The sequence below is a fragment of the Dromaius novaehollandiae genome, chromosome 12, assembly GCF_036370855.1.
Source record: "Dromaius novaehollandiae isolate bDroNov1 chromosome 12, bDroNov1.hap1, whole genome shotgun sequence".
Classification (NCBI taxonomy): domain Eukaryota; kingdom Metazoa; phylum Chordata; class Aves; order Casuariiformes; family Dromaiidae; genus Dromaius; species Dromaius novaehollandiae.
The window spans coordinates 12278618-12297641 of record NC_088109.1 but is presented as its reverse complement, the minus strand read 5'-3'; the positions used below and the strand labels follow the sequence as shown (position 1 = coordinate 12297641).

General features: G+C 35.7%; 1 protein-coding gene across 24 annotated transcripts in view; it reads right to left on the bottom strand.

The window, feature by feature from the left end:
* The window catches only part of SLMAP (sarcolemma associated protein), a 105159-nt gene that overhangs the window by 23535 nt on the left and 62600 nt on the right, over window positions 1-19024 (bottom strand). For 15 of the 24 annotated variants that reach the window (XR_010391263.1, XM_064518938.1, XM_064518937.1 and 12 more), the window contains 6 exons: window positions 15689-15745; window positions 12654-12734; window positions 12341-12400; window positions 6104-6226; window positions 5262-5336; window positions 617-937 (listed from right to left, as the gene is read on the bottom strand). Coding sequence is in view for 23 of the 24 variants with exons in the window: in XM_064518938.1 (XP_064375008.1) it covers window positions 617-937; window positions 5262-5336; window positions 6104-6226; window positions 12341-12400; window positions 12654-12734; window positions 15689-15745 (717 nt within the window). In the remaining variant the exon portion in view is untranslated. The remainder of the gene's footprint in view (window positions 1-616; window positions 938-5261; window positions 5337-6103; window positions 6227-12340; window positions 12401-12653; window positions 12735-15688; window positions 15746-19024) is intronic. The other 9 variants (XM_064518950.1, XM_064518954.1, XM_064518958.1 and 6 more) reach the window with 2 other exon arrangements.

Here is a 19024-nt window from a genome sequence, read left to right as displayed (position 1 = left end):
CATGATGCTGTAAGGCCTGGAGTAGTGGCTCTCAATCAGACCTCATGTGACATAGGTGCATTGCAGGTAAGGTGAAGTCCAAATGAATGAGCCCAGAAGACCTACACTGGCTCAGCGCAAGATGTTTGTATATCTCTACATCACATTTACAGAATAAAGCTTTAATTCTAAAATTAATTAAATATAAAAAGAGACTATAAATTCTGAAAAGTAGAGAGAAAGCTGTTGAACACAGTAAGCCACAAGACACAGTTATTTGTCTCAAATGTAGCTTTGCTATAAAAACTAAAAGCAGCTATTGATTTACAAGATTAAATGATTCAGAAATTCTGCAAGCCCATTTGGAAACCTATGGCAGTATTAATCCTTATAACATGGCAAGTTTTCCATCTTTTTCAAAATGGCATTATACTTGGCCTACTTTGGATAGCACAAGGTAACTAGGTAATTGAGGCATAACTGAAAATGTCTATTTAAAAAAAAATACAAAAAGGTTTTCACAACACTACAAGCCTTGATTTTTGTATATACATAAACACAAAAATTGATTTGAATATTTGACACTCAGATTGATAAGGATGTTACTATTAGCACTGGTCCATGACATTCCTTTTACCTTTTAAACGAGTAGCTTCTTCCTTCTGCTGATCCTCACACTGCTGGCATCTGAGCTGAAAACTGGCTTGCAGACTGACAATTTCTTTTTCATAATCTGAAGCATCTTTCCGCCACCGCTCAAGTTCCGCTCGCACTTTCTGCAGCTCCTCTTGCAAAGCAGAAATATCAGTATCTCGTTCTGATGCTGTCTTTTCCGCTGCTTGTTGAAGAAGCACAATCTCATTTTGAGCATCAATTAATTGATTTCGAGTGCTTGAAATTTCATTCTCCTTTTCCTCACGAAGATTCTCAATATCTTCTTGTAACCTTCGCAGCTGAGCTGGAAAATAAATGTTAAAGTTGAGATTTGTTGTTGCTGTTGTTGTTAAGTAAATTGTACTTACAGAAATACTAAAAAGAGATGACTCCTTTTCTCAACTCACTGATGTTTAATGGCACTAAAGAATCCTAATGCGATTCAAAAAGACTGATCTTGTCAAGTGCTCCACCCTTAAGAAGGCAAAAAACTGTATGTAGGGTAATGTATTACACAGCATAATATTACAGAGAGTGAAAAGAAACCAGAATTTGGGTTGGACAAAGTCCCTCTCCCCCCACCCCACTTTAAAAGAGAGGGTTGTGCCATGTGTGATTATTAACAAAACTCTCCAGAAATTTGAAACCAAGATTCAGATCCAACTTCATTGTAAGCAAAACAAGTTTTATAGAACTAGGAGATTGCAGGGAGGAGGACAAGAGAAAACAGGAAAATTTCCATGACAAGCCAAACAGATTTGCAAAGCTACACTGGAAATAGTTGCCTGTTCAGCAGTTAAAGTTAACTTGTGACATTGATAAATATTCAAGGCACAGCATCCAGTTTCTACTGCATTCCCCAAACATGTAGAAAAGCAAATAAAAATTATTTTGCTTCTTTGGGAAGAAGTTTTTTTTCTTAAAGCTCAGGTGAATTTTGAATTGAAGAAAAAGAGAGCTGCACCTAAACTACTGAACTGTAAGAAGTCCTTTAATGTTCATAACTGACTATAACATTTTAAATGCATTATCTGTTATTTTGCATTTCTCAGCTGCATGAAGCAAACTTTGTAAGTTATTCCCATTCAAAAGTGTTCCATTATTAAACACATCTCTGCTCTGAGAGAGACTTTTTTTCATAAGCAACACAGGCTAACAGAATCCTTTGCCAAAAGTTGCAAAGAAATACAGACAGGGATGGAAAGTATAAAACTAAGTAGAACTAAAGTAGAGTTAAAATCATGACTGATAGAAGCAAACTGTTTAAATTGCCTTTTTTCCCCCATTTGCTTTTTAAAAAAGACAGATCATTCAGAGTACACTTGTATTTCATTGCTTTTCAACATGGAAAAAAGCAATTACTAAATTAATGAAGACTTGTTCTTAGAAAAAAAGCAAAGTTTATTCTTAACATCAATTGGAGCCCTCATATAAGTTACCCTAGAAGGTTAGAACTACACATTTAAAGTTGCATGTTTTCCTCTCTGAATGAAGGGGCAAACAAAAGCAATGGAAAGCACAGGGATGATAACCAAGTCTAAGTAATCGTCATAGATTTCTTGCATTTATTTTTGTTCTCTCAATCCATTACTGAAGATCAGAAGAAAAATGTGAGCTGTGCTGTGAACTGATTCAGGTTAAGAACTACTCAAGAGAGATTTCCACTTCCATGACAACTATTCATGATACTTGATGTTTTTAAGTAGTGTCATACACTGTGTCAGGTGCAATACAGAAACTCTCCAAGTTGTTGGTAGATGTACAGTAAAGAAAAAAGCAACTTTTTTTTCCAGCAGGCTCCCACAGCACATTTAGCTCATCAGATGAACTAACGAACCTATGGAATAACCCTGCTTTAAACTCTGGAGAAAAATACAGCATGGAAAATAGGCAATAGCAATATATATTGTAGTTTTACACATTGTACTCTCACAATAACTTGTTTAAATAAGAGTTATTATAAATCCTAAGTGAATTTTTTTTTAGGATGTCCATATATGAAGAAACAGCTTATTTGTTCCATAACAAAGACATTTACAACATGATGCATACTTAAACGTATGCGAGCAACATGAAGCTTACTACAATCTCATTTGCTTGGAAACGCTTTTTACAGGATTATACTAACAGAATAGCAAATAAGGTAGTAGGTGAGAACAACCTGAGGGATACAGCAGAATACTAACGATCACCTTTTCCCATGTATTATGATATTAGAAGCCTTGAACCTACCAAACCATTATGGTAGGAAACATGTTTCTAGAACACCAAGAATTAAGATTTGCTAACACTGCAAGTGCCTATTAAAGAACCAAGCAGCGACTTTTTTATACCTTATCTTCTTGATTTTTTTTCTCTTTATCAAGCCACACTAAGTTCCTGCTTCTCAGTAATGACAGTATTTCAAAGAAATTTGCATTTTCTTCTGTCTGCATTGTTGATGAGCAACACTCCCTTTAAATCCTCAGGCATGCATATAAGCATGACAGGATTGAAAATCAAAAAAAAACCAAAAAAACAAAAAAAAAACCCAAACATTTCTCAAGTTTGGTGGAGTTGTAGGAATAACTTACACAAAAAAATTACTACCAAGAATATTGGAATGGTTTCTGAAGCACTGGATATTATTTCAAAGGGCAATCAGAAAGAAAACTTCCATTACATCTCTTATTTAATAAGCCATTACCTCATCTAAACTGAATGCTTTACTTTTTAAAAGTAATGACTAGTTACTTGAGCTACAAGAATTTCCTCGTTCCATCTAGCTCTTCATCTAAAGGGAGCTCCACACGTAGAAGCAGAATCTCAATTATTTTTGTGGCATTCTCTTCTCTGTGTCAAATACATAAACCATGGAGGTACCGGCTGGCAGAAAATGTTGATTCCATGGAAATAGTCCAAGAAATGTTACTGCATGAAGATACAAGGGGTCCCCCCCCGCCCCCCCTAGTTCCCAGAGGCTGCCAAGAGAGAATGCTGACATTAACACAGCTTTTCCCAATCTGAGATGTGTCTCACCCTGAAAGTTTGGGAAACAGCACACACACTACATCAGACTGTTTTAAACTGCAATGGAGAGAGGAGGAACCATTAGTAAGACCTCATGTGGGAAGGGTTGAGGAGACAAAATAGTACAGAACTGACAAGGGCTACCTCGCAGTTAGTGTGGCTCTGTCAAGTTTGTACTTTGGTTCTTTTTCTTTTTTTTTTTTTTGGGGGGGGGGGGCGGGGGGAAGAAAAGATGTACATTTTTTTCCTCCTGTATAGACATAACCACCAAATATCCTGACTTCTAACCTTTGCTACAAAATTCTTTATTTGGAGTTTTCTGCACATTAGCAGTACAAGATTCAAAATTAAGTTATTCCTCTTGTTCTGAAGAGGAATATTATGTGAGCACCTCTTTCTTGGAAGAAATAGCAAATATCCTTTGCTGACATTCATAAATTAGCTATTACATAAGCTTCAAGTGTAACTGGCATGTGACAAGTAGCACAGTCCGCAAACTATCACCCATAAAATAATTCGTTCAAGCTAATTTGGCTTGATTTCCTAAGAAAATGAGGCTTACACACTTAGGTTTTCAGTCCATCTGACTGTCCGCTAATCTCTCTTCCAAATGCTTTTGGGTCGAATGAACGATCAAATATGAAATGCTGATGAAGATCCCCTGCTATAAAGCTCCTACAAGTTTTATAAAAATCAATGGCTGAGTATATGTCCATACTACTGGTTTGCTCTAAGGGAGAGTTCTAATTAACCTGTACTGATTTTAAGGCTAGAGAGCACCTGACCGATGAGCTCACACGTACAGGCTGACAAATACTGGGCATGTAACTCCAACTGCAGGACATGCTATCACTTGCCCAATGACACAGCCATGCGACAAGATAAAGAGCTAAGAGCAGGCATAGAGCTTTTAAACACTGGGGCATCACGAGGAGCTGTGACAACCACAAAGATGTATCTATCTCCTCAGACCCTCCTAAAACGAATCCATGGGAAACCAAACCGTCAGCTCCACTGCTCATCAAAAAACACTCTTCTTGTCAACATAGCACTTCACCAGCTTGGAAACGGCAACTTCTAACTTGTGATACAGAAGATGTGCAAATCACACGATTCCATCCTGCTAGAGTTATTTTGGGCTGAAAAGAGCATGATCGTGATGACAGCGGTTCTTCTTCAGAGACTGCCTGTTCTTTATGAAATTCTACTGCAAACTGAGGTTGAATGTAGAACTGGAGTGATTAAAAATTATTTAGGAGGGTTTTACCAGTAAAATGAAGAGACAGAATAGTACAAAAAAGACTAAATATTCTGACTGTTTGTTAAGAAGGTACAATAGCCACAATTAGACTCTTTGGATCATTTAAAGCTGAGGAAAAATTGAGGAGAGAAAGGAGAAAAGGACTATGTTACAGCTTACATCTTTTGCATTTTCTAATTTATGATTAGAGACATAGGAATCAATGGGAAAGGTTTCATAAGAGCATGAAAAATCAGATTTAAAACACATGCAGTTAACATCTTCCTTCATTAGTGCTTATGATCCACGTAATTGGTAAAAGCTATGTTTTTCCCCAAGACATACAGAGTGGGGTAGAAAAAAATTATTTATTTCATACCTTGCAGAACATTTATTTGCTTGCTGGACTCTTCAACTTGCATTCGATATGCTTTTCTCTCTTCTTCCAATAGTGCTAAAAATAAAAGTGAAAACATGTCCCAAAATTCTGTTAGTAAAAAGTACTTCAGCTTTGTCATAAGCTACAGCCACAAATTCCCCACAACTGAGATTAAAACAGTCAGTTTATTCCAGTAAGTTATCAAAGCTAGTAATTATGTAAGTAGTTTAAGAAAAAGTTATTAGAGACATTATTCCATTATTTTGGTAGTATTACAATTAATTTGAAATTAATGTAATCAGTAGCCTGATCCAAAAACTCAATGTGTGCTAAATGCAGGTTGGTGTAGGAGTGGAAAGAAAAAAAAACTGTAAAGGTTTTCCAAGAACACTAAACAAGATGTGATTAAACTTGGCTATACTATTTCCTGTTAAAGATGATTTTGCAGCTAATGAAACAGCTAGATGATCTAGCTGGAAGATAGGATGATTTAAAAAGACAAAAAACCTATCACTGAACACATCACGTGTGATTAATATCTGCAGATGAATATATTTTTAATGATGAAATATATGGAATTTATCCCTGTATTTAATGCTACAAAAAGTATGTTGGTTAATATTGACCAACAGAGCCCAAAAATTCAGAGCTCAATCTAACTGGACCTCTAGTTTATACAAAACAAAAAAGAAAAAAGCTTCTGACACTCTGTGCAAAAGAGGCCAATACTGTGAAAACAAATTTAATTACAGTATAGTCAACAAAACTAGACCCTCTTAAGACTACCTGGTAAATACAGTTTTAATGGATACCCTACACAATCAAGTTGATCTGGGTCTCACCTTGAAGTTCAAAGCATTTTTGTTTACTTGTTCTAGCTAGCTCTTGGGCTTCAACCAGCTCCTTGTGCAGTTGCTGAATTTCTTGTTTAGCCTCAGTTTCTGATTGTGCACCCTGCAATTCATCTGATAAAAGAACATTTTCTTTAAAGCATGAATTTGTACAACAGTTTAATTTGCACCGCCATGTGAAGACTGGTCACTTTCTAGTCTTATCAGAGTTAGTTAAAGTAACCTCAAAATTTTGTTAGGTAAATATTAGCAAAAATATTAATATACCTTTAAAAGAAGGAAAGCAAATGCAAGATTTAAAACATTCATTACACTTAACATGCAGTAAAATACAGGAAGAACACAAGAATCAGCTTTTAAAAATAACATATAGGATGGCAAGGATTACTCTACCCATGTAAATGAAGAAACTACAACCCTAAGACAGTCCTTGATTGTATATACAGTTTGTCTATTTTAAAAGGAAGCTACTCCAATCTTCCCTCCTAGCACATACGTCTCAAAGATCCTGTGTCCCCTCCACCCCAAGCTCACTCTCCCTCAGTCCTGCTTGGCGCACACACACATATATGTATTTATCTATAGATATATGCACACAGGGCCTGGTTTCTACCAGTCAGCTGTGAGAGATTACGCAAAGAGAGCTACTATTAAGCAGGTCACTACTCCCAATCAGCTGGCTACTGGGCAAGGCTTGGTTTTCTACCTTTCCCTCTCATTATGCATGTGGACCACAACTACGAGAAAAGAAAAATTTTGGCAAATATCCTGCAACAAAACAAGATGAAGAAATTGAAGAAAAGGTTCACTGTATTTCATTCAGTGGCCTAGTGAATACTAGGCCAAGTTTTCCATTTAAAAATATAGTGTCACTATAATATAAGTTCAAATATTAGGTACATCTTTAACATGACTAGGCAACTAAGCATATTACTTAAACTGTAAATAACAGTTAAAACATTTGCTCTTCCCCAAAGCAAGTTTGTATTAATTAAAAATGCATATTAAAGACCTCTTGGAGTTTTAAAGAAAAAAAAAGAAAGAAAAGAAAAAAAAAGATAGCTCATTCATATCCAAATTAAATACACTTAGAGCTAACATTTCAGGGGAGTTTGTAACCAGAAGTATTTGTAACTAATAGCAGTAACTAATACCTAATAAAGTAAGAACTGGAAACTATATGCAGTAACATAAAGAGGAAGACCACAGGATTCTGCAATGTCAGGAACTGGATCCACAAAACTTTTCAGTAGACGTTTCTTAGGTAGAGGTTGTGCAATAATAGGTTCTTAAATAGGCACTAATAAACTACATCGGCAAAAGATTAAAATTTTATATAATGCCAATTAGGTGAGAAACGTAAAAGAGGTAAATCAGTGAAAAAAAAGACACTTGCACATCATGGGAGAGAGATGAGAACAAAAGATGTATCACAGAGTACTCCGTTATTAAACTTCTAACCTTACAGGCCATACAGATTAAGATGAACGCACATTACATCGGATAAAAACCTAAAAGATCAAAACACTTTGTCTGGACCTTTCACTAACAAGTAGAAGTTAATACAAGCTACGCTTTACTTTGTCTTTGCATTTTTGACACTCATATTTGACTGTATGTCATCAATAAAGTAACTTAAGAAAATTATTCATTGTTTCTTTTTTTTCCCTTAGTTATTTATCAAATCATGCTAAAGTACTCATACGATATCTCTAAGAAAAGAGGTTATGGTTTTCCTGTTCTCACAGGGATGAACTGGTGGGCTCAAGGGGTGGAGTCATGCGTGCGTGCATGTGGTTTTGGCTTTTTCAGAAAAGAATTGAGAGCAGAAAGAACAACGATGACTAAGTACTTCATCCAAATACTTTCTTTCATGGTTTATTAAGAGTTCCAAATCCAAGTTTCTCTTTATCGGAGATGTTTTGTTCTTAGCTCCTCATGGATAAAGTTGCTTGAGGCAATCAGACTTGCAATCCTTAATGAGACTGTTCAGAAGAAATGGATGAGGAAGTCGACAAATTATGTTCAAACCATGCCTGATAGAGAAGCAGTGTCCCAAATCAACAATAAGAATACAGTATCTTAACAATAAGAATCCCAAATGAACTTTCTGGGGGACAGTATTTTCAAATCAATGAAAGTACACATCATAAAAGATAACACTGCTTCAAAGGAGATGAGGAACTCAAGTTATGGGAGAGCAGAAGAGATTTAGGGAAGGCACTATCTATGTCAATGTAGAAATTCTTTGCTACTCAAATGCAATAGGGGAATTTCCATATGCTGGATTTACTTGTAAATCTAGGGCCAAGAAGAAAAGCAGGAGCCTTAGGAAATAATTTAACAGCTTTTAAGAATTACACAAACAGAAAATTCACTTAATGGTGCAAAGTGAATAGCATTCTTGCACTAACTCTAACTTTTGAAAAATTTCCTTAGTGAGTAGCATTGCTCTATTTGTAAATAAAAAGCCTACTAATTATTATTGGGCTTAGAATTAGTTCCCTCAAGAAGCAAATTCACATGTCATTAGTCATGAAAGCTGGCTTGAGAACCAATACGAAGAGCTGCAATTAAAGTCTTTGAGCGATTTCCAGAAGTATTCAACATTGGACTAACTGTTCTGAGGGAAGTTTGAGTTTTATCCTTAATTACAACTAGGTACGGGAAGCAAAAAGAAAAAAAAAAAAAAAAAAAAAAAAGAGATCAAATACACAATAGTTTGTGTATCCCTCATTTATTATAGCTCATGGAAAATTTTCATTTGCAATCAGATTGTTTGCTGTGTTACAAGAAAAAGATCCTTAATTAAGACCACTTTTTTTTTTTTAATCCCCCTCAAAACACTAAACTTTCCTTTAACATCAGCAATTTTTTTTAACTGGATTGGTAGATTTAAGATTGCTGTCAAGAACTCAATGATTTCTGCTACAAATCATTCCCAAAGCACCTGAGTTTGTTCTCCTTCAATTTAGTTCAAGAAGTTTAACCCATGTGCCTCAGTTTTGGGAAAGTGTGGTTCTATATTATTCATCCTATATCCATATGTGCTTGGCCTGTGAAAGCAGCTTTGTGAGCAGGATAGTATTTCTCCAAGTTTCACAATGGTTCACTTTCAGAATTTTGCTGGACTTTTTTTAAAAGAGTTATTCACAAAAAGAATATTCAGATGAAATCAGATTAATACTTTAAAAAATGAGTTTTCTTTGGCTACTGAAACACAAAACAATGGTCTCAGAACTTTCTGAATCAGACTACTGGCAACATTCAAAATTTCTTATCTAAACTATCACATTTCCTCAGCAAAGCCCCAACTGACAGCACTTTTTAGTAAGATCCCATGAGTCAGCCTCGGCACTGCTAAGAAAACCTAACAGTGTTGGGAAGAACAAGATTACTAAAACTCTAATTGCTTTTATTGCTTTCTCTTTTCAGCTGTTTAATCTCTACCTGTTTTTAACTCTGCAACCTCTCTTTGCAATAAGTAGTCACAAACACCTCTCTCAAAACAATTTTCAAGAAACCATTATTCATAGCTAATAAAGACGTTATCTCAAGAAAAAAAGGCAGTTCTACAAGTCTGTGAGAGCTTTCCCCCCAGCTCCTTCCCCTTTGCCAGATGCTGGCTTGGATAAAGCTGAAACAAGGCCTGAATGCACTTGAAATTTATTGATGGAAAACACCCTTGGAGGAAACTGCAGCAATTAAACATCTCAGCATTTTCTTGTCCCATTAATTTGTTTTCTAAATTTCAATAATTAAAGAAAAAGGAATACTGGCTTTGCAACTGATACGTCTGTATTCAGAACAGCTGCTAGATCAGAAGTGTTTTCACACTTCCATAATTATACAAATGCATAACAAATCCAGTTGAAAGTCTTTCTGCAGCAAATAAGATCCTTTTTAGGGCAAAATCAGGCACATAAAGTAGCTTTCTGACAAAATCTCAACAAAACCGTGGGCTCACAGGCTCTTCATAAAAATTAAAAATGCAAGTAATTCATTGTACAGATTTTTTCTCTATTTTTAAATGATTTCATGACAGCAAAAGATGAATAGCCATACATAGCTGCAAGAGAAGAAAAAAAGTTATCCCAATTCTTCCAGTTAATTATAATACGTAATTCAACAGCACAGCTGTCTATGCATGTAGGTATTGTTCTACTTCTTAACTTAAAAATTCAGTGGTGGCTATGGTTTAAATCATTGATTGCCTAAAGGCAGATGAAACAATGATGAACCATCCACACGAGCAGAAGACTTTTTCCACGTGTCTACAGAAAATTTCAATTTTAGCCCTTTAAGCGTCCAATTACTCTTGCCTGTCAGTTCAATATACCCTGGATGGAGAAAGTATAACTGCAGATTTGCCTGACCCTTGATATGAGACAGTTCTAATTAAGGAAGTAGCGCGCCCTTAGTGGCCATATCTTGTTCTTGGGCTACTAAGCAGAGCCTCTCTGGCAGAGCTTTGGAAGAATTCACTTGCATACACAGGAGAGTTCAGTCATCAGTGGTTTTCACCTTGAGGGGTCCATGGACTACTTTTAATGCATCTGCAAAAGACAACTAAAGAATCAAGTCCATTATGACTAGTCTTCAGTTTGCTACACCAGCGCATTCACTTTCACTGAGTTTTTCATTTTGTTTCCGGTTTTCGTTTTTAAAAAAAGAATCTACAAAGGTAGAAAAATCTAGAAAGGTAGAAAATTCCTAAACTAGTGGCTCTATCATTATTGCTTGCTTCCGCCAAGTGTATCCTCATTAAAAAAAAAAACAACAACCACCTTGAAGTTTTGATTTATATAATATTTTACAAGAAAGAAGTTTTATGCATAGAAGTCAGATCTGCAGTCTGAGACATTTATCCCTATACGACAATATAGGCATTTTAAACTGTTTTCTCTAAGGTTTCTCTACTGTAGTGTTTACATATGATGTGTTGTTCTGGCTGTGAATTCTGTGCATGAAACACCGCTCACAGGAAACACTGAACTCTTAAACACATATCCGATTTTGGACTTAAAATTCTGACTTAATGAAAGGCCACCTCGTATTTTCAACCAAAAACATTTCCAAATAAAACTTGCTGCCAAAACCAAATCTATTACTCAAAATGAGGCTATCACAATCAGTAAGAACAACATTACCAGGTTCTGCCTTCTAATATAGGAAGTCATTGCATATACTTGATATCAGTTGCAGACTTTAGAGCAAAACCCAAATGGACCATGCTCAGTCTCTCAAACACTTCTTTTTAAACAGCTTTGCTGAACAGAATTCTACTGGAAAAAGAGTCTTATTCAAAGTATTATTTTAGTTTTGTTGTTTGGAAGAGCACGTGTGCGTGTGTGTGTACATACACATATATAAACATATGTAGCTTTTTAAAAAATAATTCATATGTTATGTCCTTTCTATCACAAAATTAGTGAAGTGTAAACAATCACAGGAAAAAAAGCTCTTTTCAGGTCTCCTAAGTTTCATTGAGGTTTCCTGTTTTTCTGAAACATGGAGAATTGTGAAATTCTTTTTACTTGTGATCCAAAGTAAGCATCATTTTATGTACCTTAATAACATGTATCTATACATAAAGCAAAAAAGTTGACTTTCATTACACTAAATGTAACAATTAATTAATAACCTGCATCATTTTCAGATCACACATATGAAAATATTAGCTTGCTAATCTAGATTTAAGTATATGAAAGAGCAGTAAAAAATTGAATTTTATAATTATGAAGATCAAAGCTGAAGTTTAGGAACCATTTTAAGCATAGTTAAAACAGGGAATTCAAGACTTCAGTATTTAATAATAAAAAAAAGACTCTACAGTTTTTTTTTTTTTTTTTTTTTTTTTTTTTTTTAACTCTTAGGTGGAAACTAAGGGCATAACTTCTGGCAATGGTGGGAACTATTTTTGCAGGTAACATTTGGCAAAGCTTAAAATAGTTGCCAGTGATGGAAGAATCCCTCCTCTCCACAGTTATTAACTATCACCTTGAGTGTATGCTGAAACAATTTGTGAACAGTATTTGAAGTCAGGAAACTAGCTTCAAATGAATCACTAATGAGATTAAAGTGCGACTCTTCCATACCATCACGATTTAAAACATTTGAATTTCAGCACTCTTCACTCAAATGCACATACATATTTGACAGGAATACAGGTAGACAGAAAGATATATCCACAGATTATGCATCTAAGTTGCAAAAAATTATGTTTACCTTTCAGAAGAGCTACTTTAACAATTGGTTCATTTAGTTCTTGGTCATCCATTTGGGCATCTGAAATAAGAAAACCTTTCAGAGAGTAGGTAGACTGCAGACAATTTTCACATACACATTCTTTAAGAATCCTTTACAGTTTTCTCACTTAAAAACTGTTATCATGAAATTGCAAAATACCCAATATAATAGTTTTAAACTTGTATTTGGCTCCACATAATACAAGCATTCTGTCTTCTGACAGGACAGATCATGATTAAGTTACTTAATTAAAACTAATTCAATTTTACAGAAACCCCAGTTAAACACTTACCTGTAGTGTCGTCACTGCTTTTTTCCTTGCTTGGACTAAGAGTGTCTGACAAATCTGATTCTTTCGCTTTTGCCTGATTCTCTGCAAGAGACAAGGAGAATCAACTAAAATAAATAAATATTTCATTCACAATTGCTGCTATCTATCTACTGCTTGCTATCTATCTACTGCTAAACGTCACTAGGAAAAAAGTCAAAGAAAACTGTGATACTTAAAAACCTGGTGTTTGCTCATTTCTTTACAGTTCTGGACCAAAATGGATTCAGTGTGACTAAAATCATTAATCCAGCCTCGCATCTACCACGGGATGTGACTGCCTCATACACAGCTTGAACTTTTGTTTAAAGCTGTATTCTTGCCAGCTGGAACTCAGTGTAAAAGCCAATTGTTTTATTCAATCATTCAGGGAACAAATAAGAAGAGAAATCTAGAACAACCCATGTATTGTAAAGAGTCAGAAAGAAACTGCTGTAAGAATAAAAATATGATTTAGTATTTTGGACAAATAAAGTAATAGCAACAACTCTTGTATATGCTGTACTGTACTCTTAATGGAGAGCAGATATTTTCAAAATGGAAGGGGACTTAATTATACTAATTTGTCTTTTCCCACACATCAGTCTTACACCCACCAAGCCTGTCAGCTACGAACCACGTCACCAATGTACAGGCCCAATTACATATAATGAAGTCTTTCTTGGCTGACTATGCCCAGCCTTGGCTTGACTGCATTGCTGCCTAACCACAAATTAATAGCTTTTTCTGATGCTTAAGTGCTAGGTAAACAGGTTTAGAAAGGCATCATGACAATGTTCCCAGCACACAAACTTTATTTTTGCTATACATGCAGAAAGCATGATGAGCATAAACAATTTCTCCACATATAGATACTGTAGATGCAAAAAAGCACCAGGACAGGAGAGGGAAGATACACAGTAATAAACACATCAAGTGTGATATATCAATAGAATTAGCACAGGAAATTATATAAACAAGCAAGTAGTATTGAGGAAGCTTGTTATTTTCACAAATAATGAGAGAACAAACTGAACTAAGTCCCCCTGCAAATGAAAGTAGTTGGAGTTGAAAAAAACACATGCACTTGCACCGGGAAATAAGCAAGACAGCAAAGCAGGTTAATCGGAAAAAAAAAAAGCCTGTTTTCTCTATCTAATATGAAAAGGAAAAGCTTTACATTTCTTTGCACCAAAACAACATCCACTTGTACAAGAAACAGAAGGCAAGTACGAAGTAGCTGATCAAAAGTCAGACTCTCTTCCCATCTTAAATACAACTGAAATCACTAGAGAGGGAGAGGGGGAAAGCACACATACATTTAAAGCACTTCAGGGCTTCAGACTTGGCAGTAATTCCAAACAAATGTCGTATGACTTCAATTGACTTCAAATGTCATGACTGGAATAGTAGCTAAAAACTTGATGTTTTGGGGTTCTCTGCTAAAACGAAGAGAGTACTTCTCGATTTTTAGGGATAAAATTTCTAACTAATATCTAAAAATGTTATAACACAAAGCATTATTCACATTTCTAATAGAATCCAGCCCACAAGATGGCAATTAAAACTCTACTGCTTATCAAGCCAAGTAAATCATTCCTATTTAAAGCTAAGGTCTTAAGAAAAGTATATCCTAAAAGCCTCACCCATGCAGGTTGTGTTAGTGGCCATTCCAGACGTGCTAAGATGAGCAATATCTGCATCCAGCTAACTTGACCATATCTGGTCATAAAAGGAAGCACAGTTTTCTTGCTCCGTGCAAAATGGGAGGAACGGTGCAAGCTCCAAAGGCTGAATAAACCCCCTCTGCCCGCCCCCCTGCACCCCCAATCTCGGGAACCCGTGCTTTTCTCCTCCCCCTGAAACAAGGAACAACATTAGGTACTAGAGAAAAGATGTAAAGGTTTCTACATTTGAAGCAGCAGAAATCAAGAAGGTAAGCGGTTTAGAAACCTGCTTCCTAATCCAGAATCTGAGCTACACTAAAGACCATATTAGATGTTGTCTGCACTATAGTCTAAAACAAGCCTGCAAAAGCACAGTCCTAAGCACAACTCTTTCCTGTAATATATTATTTCGCAGCAGTTGTCCCTATTTCCCATAATAAAACTGAGCTGAATAAATATAGCCAAAATGATGAAGTATACTAAAATGTGTTGACATCATACTTACTTGACGAGTTAGAATATATTAACAAATGCTAAAAATAGCTCATCGCTTTGCAAGACAACTGGTATGCAAGCGTTAAGTTACAGTTATTGTACGCATTCTTTTGCCAAATATGGCAGGTCGTCTATAGCTTACTCACATACAGAAACAAGTTAAAGGTGCAATTTCACATACAAAATATGGGAAAATAAATAAAAAGAATACCAGAATTAATTACAAGCTAACATTTATTCAATACAATAGCACTACTCAGGAGGACAGAATTTAAAGAAATAACTTAAAGTGTCAAAATATTAATGAAAAATAAAAAAAATCCAAACAACCTTACATCATTGACACATAGGAAATATTGTTCCACAAATTTTGTAGCATTCCTGATTCTGATACAACAAGATAGGGATGTCTTTCTTGACAAGATAACTCTTTTCATATTAGATCCTCATATTTCATGTGTTTTATACAGGAAAGAGCAAGAAGTTAGAGAGGCACATTTTAATTTTTTTCACTTGTAAAATTCAGGTTTAGGAGTTTAATACTGATTTTCAAAATTTTTAGGGTATAAGAAAGTAGTAAAATTAATTATTCACCACTTAAATGAGACTGAAAGTTATTTCCTACTTTCTCTTACAATTAAAAAAAAAACCTGTTTGAAATATAATCAGGAGCTAGAGATTTAAGTCAACTTGTAAAAATTATCATTTGTCCTTTAAACCTCTTTACCCTAAGACAGACTTTTCTTTTTTTAAAATGAATATTCAACAAATTTCAAACTGCTGGTTTAAATCAAAACATGCATTAAAGCGTAATAAAAAAAATACTTCAAAAACAGTTAAATAATCCAAAAGTCTAACCTTTCAAAAGCTTTCTTTCTTCCACTTTGGTTAGATGTCCCTCGTCTATGATCTTGTCTGCCAAACAAAATAAGTGTTACTTTCCAAGCTCAAATTAAGCAAGCTTTTCTCTGTACCCATCTACGCAGGCTGCATTCCATGACCAAATTAAAAGCTGATAATATTACTTCCTACTGAGGCTTGAACAAAAACTTTATTCTGGCATGAAACAATGAAGCAGAGCACACAAGCCTACTGAAACTTTGTGATAAAGTCCGTAATTATTTTCTTGGCAAGTTATTAAGTAACTGACATCATCAAATGCTTCAGTTCACTAATGAAAGGCTAGGAAAATTATTTTTTAATGAACTTGTATTTATTTAACTGGGAGCAATAAATAATTAACACATTTTCAGAGTTCTATTAATCAGAAGAAGGAACTCTAAGAGCTGGATGCCTAAAATAGATATCCACCAGCAACAGCAAAAATCTAGAAATACACCATGCAAAGACAGCAATGGAGAAGCCACCTCCATATCATAACTGCCTCGACAGTGTCCATGAAAGACATGCAGCATTAGCCTTTCTTAACTTAAAGCTGCACAAGTTTCCAAAAAGCTGTTCATTCATCACATTCAGATGCACAGAATTTAGTTTGCATCTAGCACTGACATGGAGGTCTATCCATATGTCACATACATTAAAAATGCATAAAAAAGGAATATGATAGCATATTGCTAAGTTCTTGCTACTCCAGCTAGGACATGAAGGCAAGCAGTGAGACCAAGAGGAGATTAGGTACGGGTTAATAAAGAAGCAACTATTGAACTAGTAATTAATGAAACATCCTCCTAACAACAACAACAAAAAATTTAATAGTAATAATTCATGTTCCTTAACAACCGGTTTTCAATACTAATATGCAGAACTACTGCAGGTCATGTTACAGGTCATTAATTTCAGTGCAGTACTCTTGTATTTCAGGCAGTTAGCAATGCTTTTGGAAGCATCCTAAGGGCTGTTAACCATTTTGACACAGGGCTTGCAGCTGCCTCTGTGCTCTCCCTGCTGCCTCCCTGCCCACGAGGCAGAGGAGGGAGTTTGCTGGTTACCCCACGTGCTGTTAACAGGTGAGTGAGACAGATGATGAGGCAAACAGCACACACAGAGTTCAGATCAAAGTAGTCAAATGACAGTAAAATCAAACTTTTCCCACAAGAATAGCAACCTTCTGTCAGTATTTCTAGACTCAAGTGGCTCTGAAGATTGAAAAGCCTCTCTATTCCTCTGATGGTATGCAGCTGCAGCCATGACAAACTGAGGACAGAGGCAGGACAAGAGCTGCATGGAAGTATCTTTTCCAACTCTTATTGCAAAGAAGGACAAGCTTCCAGACACACAAAAAGCTGAGGTTTGAAGAAGGGTTCCCAGGGCCAACAGCTTGTCTCTTTTTCCCTGCCCAGAAAGACGAGTCCATCTAAGAGATGCTCCCTCCATCTATCTACAACTACTGTCCTGCCTCTACAACATTTTTACAAACACCGTTTCAGAAATACGCTGAACTGCACTCTGGATTTTCAGGATTGGATTCCAGTCTCAAGTGACTGCAGGGGATCACTTTTGATCCAGTTCAGATCAGTCCCCCATTTCTTAGAGCTAGAGTGTCACGGATGGACTCAAGGCACCAGAGTTACTGGATGATATCAGCAGCCCTATTCTGTTAAAAAACAAAAAACAAAAAACTAAACAAAAATCTTTGTCACCAGGACTCAGATGAGACTTGAAGGGGGCAAAGAGGAAAGGCAGCAAGAATGTAAATGAGGAATTCAGCCCATATGCCTGAAAAATAAGCCAAATGTAAAAAACCTGCACCCACAGTAGCTACCAACTGCTTGATGTGGAAGGTGTGAACACCTCATCTGTGTTAGTTGGTTAGCTTAAAATAGTCTCCTGTAACTGCTTTACGGAAGAAAATTTGGCATTGTGAATTGATGGATGTTGGACTCGTCACAATTCCATGACTTAGAATCAGAATAATCATAATACAAAACACAGAAAATTATTATTATTTTTTTTACTCAGATGTTTTTCCAAACTCAAACTTTGGCCACTGTTTTCTACATTTTTGAGAATTCTGAATTCCTACAACTAAAAAAAAAAAACCCAAAAACAAAAAACAAAAAACCCCACCACAATATTTTTAAATTCTTTTGCTTTTCCAGGATGGCTTACTGTCTTTTAATGCTCATTAGGGCAGCTTGAATTTCAACACTTGCACAGAAGTCTACTTCTTGGCACAACTTCTTCAGCAAACAACTTCAGTAACAATACACAACCCCCTTCCCCAACATGACCCAAAGCTACCACAGCTAGTATTTGTCACTTAGTAGCTGACATCTCTCTCTAAAAATAAAAACTACACTGATGCTTCATTTTACAACGAAGCATCAGTGTAGTTCAAAGCCAATCAAAAATAATTTATTTCAACATGCCTGTGTATATTTATATAAACAGAAAATTGTATGTTGATGCCATTAAACCAAATAGTACCTTATTCTGCTCTTCTGCGTTGTCACTACCCTAGTCACTAAAGCTGGCAGAATCCAGACCACAATCAGAACTTCTAAAGAGAAAGTTAAAGTAGATATACCTGTATCTTTTAAAAATGCCCTTTCTTGGACTACTGTATCTTTTCATATTACTATTTCAAAAACTATTAATAAATGTGACCATTTTAAATTAAACAAACAAAAAGCAAAACCACAAAAATCCCACCAGACATTTTGTCCCTGACTCAGTACACATTTTTGGTTACCAGAAAAGAAATGAAGGCTGAGGATCTCAGCAAAAAATTTCCATCTTTCATGTTATCCAGTGATTACTAATCAAAAAGCAAACACTTACTAATAAATAACACGTTATTAAAAGGTTTACTGAAACAACATGCTTTGAAGTTTAGCTTTGCAGTTCACCTTCCAGCTAGTCTTGAACATTCCCTTTTGCTGATGAAGGCAGTTTAAAGGCAGCTTTCTTTCTGCTTTTTAAGGGCTTCCTATCTTTTTAACTCAATAATTCCCTTTTAGATTTAGGCTGCTTACTACCGCACGTATAACACAGGCCTTGCATCACGGAGTATCTGATAGTTAAGGTCTCTTAACATTACGGTGATTACTTAAGTAAACCCCTGTTCCCCACACACAGCCACATTTGTGCTTCTGCAAAAATTAATCCTTCAGGGAAGCCAGCTTTCAAGGCTAACGAAAGGCAATCTCTTCCCTCAAAACCTACAAATGTAAAACTATCTAAAAAAAGTTACAGTAAATAGCTTTAAGTTCACTTGTCACCTGCAGGTCATAT